The sequence below is a fragment of the Benincasa hispida genome, chromosome 9 (genome assembly GCF_027475165.1).
Source record: "Benincasa hispida cultivar pf3 chromosome 9, pf3_genome.v1.1, whole genome shotgun sequence".
Classification (NCBI taxonomy): domain Eukaryota; kingdom Viridiplantae; phylum Streptophyta; class Magnoliopsida; order Cucurbitales; family Cucurbitaceae; genus Benincasa; species Benincasa hispida.
Window position 1 is genome coordinate 72196242 of NC_143486.1, and position 5970 is coordinate 72202211.

The window sequence follows — 5970 nt, forward strand, 5'->3', positions numbered from 1 at the left end:
GTTGTTTTTAAATATAGAAAAATGAACTAAAATATTTACAAAATATAACAAAATTTTAGAAGTATCAATGATAGATACAGATAGATATTGATAGACTTGTATCTATCAACGTCATCATTGATAATTCTAAATTTTGTCTATATATTGTAAATATTTTCAACAATTTTACCATTTTAAAATAATTTTATAATATTTTATGTAATTTTTATATTATCAAAATTAATTTCGATGTTACCTTTTAAATCACCAGAACAAAAACAAAAGCCAAGGGCAGTAGCGGGTTTAAAATAAGAAATTTACATAAGAATATGGGGCCATTTACTAATTATAAAAAAGTTAAGGACTCCGACCTAAATTCGTCGGGGATATAAAGCATTCCGTAGTACCAGAAACCCAAAATATCTGCACCTTGAAGAGAGAAACCCGTTGGGCTGCTAGCTAGGGTTTTTTCTGGTCCGTGCATCATCGGCTCCGATCTGTTCGTATGTCTCTTCGAATTCATTTTTCTTTAATGGATTTTCATGCCTGCTTCAAGTAAATTATCATCTTGAAAGATATTTTCCCCCCTCAAGCCTCCGGTCATTTTCCTGATATCGGATTGTTGACCCTAGGGCCAATGCTCGATTTTTCTGTAATTGAATTCGAGAAGCAACCATTCTTTGAACGGTTTCTTCTGAGAAGTTCTGTTTGTGTGTTTTTATATACTTTTAGGAGGATAATGTGTGAATTAGTGTATTGTATTGTCTTTTTGTTCTTTAATGGACGATGTCATGTAGCTGATCTTGAGTTTATTTTTGGGCTACTTGTTTGATTCTTTATGTGATTGACAGGTTTCCTGAAAAGAAATGTCTCGTGTATATGTTGGGAATTTGGATCCAAGGGTCTCTGAGCGCGAGCTTGAAGATGAATTTCGTGTGTTTGGTGTTATTCGAAGGTGTGGAATATTTTAAATTCGTGGCTAACGGTTTGTTTTTTCTTCTTCAATTGTTGAAACGCCATCTGCTAGACAAGATAATACATATTCTTTGGTTATTTGTGTTGAAATAATATGGTCTAGGTACATACCTATATGCGGCAAATTTAAACACTTACATTCTTGGTAAATTTTATTACCAGCCACTCTACTTGGCTTAGTGCCATAAAATCTATGCTTTCAAGAATTCCAAACATCAACCGAAGTCCTCAACTACCAACCTTTTGGCCGTTGCCATGCACATTTACATGAAGTTAGATTATAAATATTTGACATAAAATTTGCCTTAGAAGGTCCAATTTACATTCGGAAGCTAATACCAAATAAGTTTGATGCTATTTTGGTCATCTGGTGGACATTAGCATACTGCTGGGAAATTGATAAAGTTCATGCGCAAGGGACCTGCAACTTAGTCCCATAATACTATGTACTTAATATTTATGGATTGGGTATTCAACTGGATTTAAGACCTCAACTTCTAATTTTCAAGGTTTCACTGGGCTGGGTCAAGATCTCTTTTCATCGTATCTGCTTTTTGCCTTTTTGGTGGTAGCTATTAAGAATAGGAGCTAATAATCGTAATGCCTGTCTCTAGATTTTGATGAGTGGTCATGATCATAATCTCATAGGAACGTGGTTATCTATAGGGATCCTTGATTTATCCACCAGTTTATCTGCCCAGGTGCTATAAGGTTTGTTGACACTCCGAGATTTGTAATCTGATGTACTTTCAGGGTTAAACTACTAATATAGGGGACAATGAAATCCTACATTCTGGGTGTTAGGCTAATTGATAAAGATTTTATCTATTTTTGTCATTTGGTTATTCAATCTTCCAATGTTTTTTTTTTTCAGTGTATGGGTTGCACGAAGACCCCCAGGTTATGCCTTTATAGATTTTGATGACCCCAGAGATGCACGGGATGCGATCCATGAATTAGATGGTATGTGTGGCTTTTCTGCTTTTTGTTTTGTTTTGTTTTGTTTTTTGGGGATTGGTACATGACTCCATATTTGGATGCATTTTTCATTTTTTAGTCATTGGTGCATTGTTTCATACCCTTATTATTAGCAATGACATTTAATAATGGCATGGTTTATACAGAACTCAGTAACTGATTTGTTATGTGCCCATTGAATAAGTGAACCAAGTTCCAGTACATGATGCATTTTTACCTTCTGATATGCCATCTTATCCGACTTTTGTTTTTAATTCATTGATGAGATTTTGCAATGGTTTTATGTTTTTAATATTCTATATAAAAGCTTTAGGGCGTCCCCTTTATTTTAGTATATACACTTTGCTGAATCTCCTATGATTTTGTTGATCTTTATTCTTCAGTCTATTGTAAATAACCAAGTTTCCTTATTATGATATGTTTACGCAATGGTTTTATGTTTTTAATATTCTAAATAAAAGATGGCTTATATTATTGAAGTTTTTGTTCATGCATTTTCACTAAATTGTTGTCATGTTTTAACATATACGGTTTGTTGTGACTCATGCATAATTAACAATTGTCAATTCTGAATCAGGGAAGAATGGCTGGAGAGTTGAACTTTCCCACAATTCTAGAGGTGGTGGAGGTGGCCGTGGAGGAGGGGGTCGTGGTCGATCTGGTGGTTCTGATTTGAAATGCTATGAGTGTGGTGAGCCTGGTCATTTTGCTCGTGAGTGCCGTTTACGTGGCGGTGGCGGTGGGGGTGGGGGTGGGGGTGGCGGAGCTGGAAGAAGACGTAGCCGCAGTCCTCGATACCGCCGGAGTCCAAGTTATGGTCGCAGGTCTGAACATTGAGGCTGAATCCTGCTAGTTTTTATATTCCCAGTTATCTGCATTTGGCTCTTGTTAATAGTTCCCTTTGGTATTATTTATACTCTGGGGTTTTTGATGTCTTTAATTTCTTTTCAGGAGTTACAGTCCCCGTGGAAGATCTCCAAGACGCCGCAGCTTGTCACCTCGTGGGCGTAGCTTTAGCAGATCACCTCCATACCGTGGTAGAGAGGAGCTACCTTATGCCAATGGGTGAGGCTCTTTAAAATATTTTGCTTTTGTACATCTAATTCCTTCTCCATGAATGTGTCTGCCTGGTCTGCTTGATAAATAGTTGCAGCAAAAGATGTTCTCCAACTTTAGGTATTTGTTCTTTTTATTCGTTTCTGTAATGTCTTGGATGCATGACCTTTTGGTTTTGGTTTTAATGGAGAATTTGTTTATTGTGTTATTTTTCTTCTTTGTTCCCCAGTTGGTGGTACATGCTTTATGTTAGTTTTTCTTTGCTATATAATAGTGTGAAAGACCTCCACTGTGCACCAAATTTGCAATTAGTCTTCTGCATGCATATCCAGATATTCTCTTTTCCAATCATTAACTTATTTTGATCATATTCATTGTTTTGATATTCAGTATTAAAATTTTGTACAGAAATGGCATAAAGGACCGGCGTCGGAGCAGGAGCTGAGGACCCCCAACTTGTCAACCTGCCTTAGATAACACAGGATTTTTAGAGGATTACTCCGGTTCTATATGTTTTTAGTGCTTGGACTTCGTAACGGACTTTTTTAATCGGGCGACGCCCTCAGCCTCTACTTTTGAGTTTGGATAAGTCCTTTCTATCTTCTGTTTGAATTGTTTTTCTTTTAGTCCATCAGTATAGTTGTAGGAATCTATATATTACTAAAATATCATTAGTTCATATTTATTTTGATAATGTTATTAAGCAAATGTCTTGAAGGGCACTGCTAAAGATGTATGTTTTTTTCCTTGTTGAGGTGTCGTCTCGTTCTGCTTCACTGCTTTTCTGCTTCTAGTCGTCTGCTTCTGCTTCACTGCTTTTCTGCTTCTGCCCTATCCTGGGATTTCGTTCTACACTGCCCTGCTCTGGGATCTTCAATTTGAAAGGTTGTAGGTCCCAGCCAGCTATTGATTGAATCTCTGCGGTTGTGTTGCACGCTCTCATAATGTTTATGGGATTCCTTTTTAATTAACTTGAGGCATGAGGAACGACATCAAATACTTCTGGCAGGTACATGAAAAACTGTTCTACAGAAGTTTGGGTTGGGATTATTACAGAAAATCAGATTTTTTAGGCATCTGCATGGCATTCTTCTCTTCATGGCATTTGCATCATCATATTAGAAGGATTTTTTTCAGTATCATTTATCACCATCTGATCTGTTTCTTCGAATCTCGAGAATTAACTTGCTTTTTTATATATATGATCGTGTGGTTTAGGACGTTTGCATCTACTACTCAAGTATGGTTCTGTTAAGTGAGGGGGGGATTAAGCCTAGGAGAGTCGGTATTTGGTGAACAGGGATTTCTTTTGAAATTTTATTTCATCTTCTATACATGTTAATTTTCTTCTTGATTGCGATTGCTTGTATGCTGGGTCGGTTGCTATGCCGTGGTCTCTTGGCGATGTCTTTAAGTGAATTGTCCCAAGATGAGCAACCTCTTCCCAACTGAGTGGCTAGTGGGAGTTCTCTTCTGTGCCATTCAACTATTCTTTAGATTATTGCGTTCGTGTTCAAGCTCTGCACCTCTAGCAGAGGCCATTTGGGTTCGTTTCCCACCTATCTCTCAAAGAGAAACATAAGTTCCTGTGGGGGGTTGTCATTGGAAGTCGATGTGCCCGCGAATTTTCCTTCGTCTTAGTATGCAGCTGCTAGGGTCCTTCTGCCTACATAAATTATGCACGTTTTATGTAATTTGAGATTTGTAATTTGCTTTTGTTTTTATCTTTTCCGAATGTTTTATATATATTGCCAGGCTGGATCATTTGAATTTAACAGGTTTCTTAGAATATTTGAATATAGCCGCAGCTGGAAATGCTTACCTCGACTATTCCTTTAAGAAACGTATTTTCTAAATTTTGGACTTTTTTTCGTGGATTTTTGAAGGGTTTGGGGGGTAAATGCCTTGCTTTTTATTATGAATAATTAATTTTGATTTATAATTGGACATATTGATATTGAAATTAATTATTATTATTTATCCTTAGATCCACTCTTCTTTCTTTTTTTGAGTCCAGGCTATTTTTCTCCTAATGACATATTAAGTTGTATTTAAGGAATTAGCTTCTTAGTTTTCTTTCCGGAATGTCGTCTAATTCTTAAATTGTTTCTTTGTTAGCTAATCAAATTTCTTGGTTTTGTTAATTCTTGGGCGTTCATACTTCATGTAGCTGCATGTTTTTTCTTGGTTTCCTTTTGAAACAGACTGAAAATTCTATTGAAAATTATATAGGAATGAAGGAATTTTCTCGAAATTGTTTGATGTAATGCAGCAGGAGAAAATTAGATTCTGTTACTGCCTATCACATCCAGTAAATGAACATTTTTGGAGGATAGGTCGTAAATATTTTAAAAATTGATTTTAATAGTGGAATATACTCTAATCGCCCCTCGTAATTTTAAGAGTAAAGGGGGAAAAGAGGTCAGAGTTTTGAAATCAATCCGAGTTAAGTTACAATTTTCGTCATTTGTGTAAAATGTCTATTACAATTTTAGTTGTGCGTTATGGCGTTGTCATATGTGACGTATATTTGGCTCTTGAGTTTTTAGAATGGATCTCTTTAGTTCCAATTAGTCCCCGAGTTTTAAGAAATATGTTTAAATGTTGGAGTTAATTTTATCATGCCGACCGGAAAGTTTTAAAGATAATAAGTAATAAAATAAATAATGAAAACAAAAAATCATCTTTGTCATCTTTCTCTAAAAGTCTCATTCTCTTCCTCCTCTTCTAAGAAAATGAAATCTATTAGGGTCTGAACGATAATGTTCTCATCTGAGAAAGACATTTTTTTTATAACTGCTTCCATTTCTTGTTTTTAAAATTTTAAAAAAAAAATCCTTAAAAATGAGTGAAATTTGAAGAATCGTAAAAAGTACGTTTATCACTATTCTGTTGTTTTACCTTTTCTGTTTCTCCAATATTCAATAATGCTGTCTGGCCTGCTGGTAAGAATGTGCTCCTGAAATGTTTGTGACGGGAAGG

General features: G+C 35.7%; 1 protein-coding gene across 2 annotated transcripts; it reads left to right on the top strand.

Annotated features, from left to right (window-relative positions):
• Positions 1–316: 316 nt before the first annotated feature.
• RSZ22A (RNA recognition motif and CCHC-type zinc finger domains containing protein) lies at positions 317–4818 on the top strand. Of its 2 annotated transcripts, XR_016532234.1 has the most exons (7): positions 317–482; positions 831–934; positions 1829–1917; positions 2510–2756; positions 2884–2997; positions 3397–3997; positions 4404–4818. XR_016532234.1 is itself a non-coding variant. In XM_090317956.1 (6 exons), the coding sequence occupies exons 2-6, from the start codon at positions 846–848 to the stop codon at positions 3431–3433; spliced, it is 576 nt and encodes a 191-aa protein (XP_090174082.1). In that variant the 5' UTR covers positions 317–482; positions 831–845; the 3' UTR covers positions 3434–4818. The 2 variants fall into 2 exon arrangements, 1 of the variants encoding a protein (XP_090174082.1); XM_090317956.1 differs by having other exon boundaries at positions 3397–4818.
• Positions 4819–5970: the final 1152 nt, after the last annotated feature.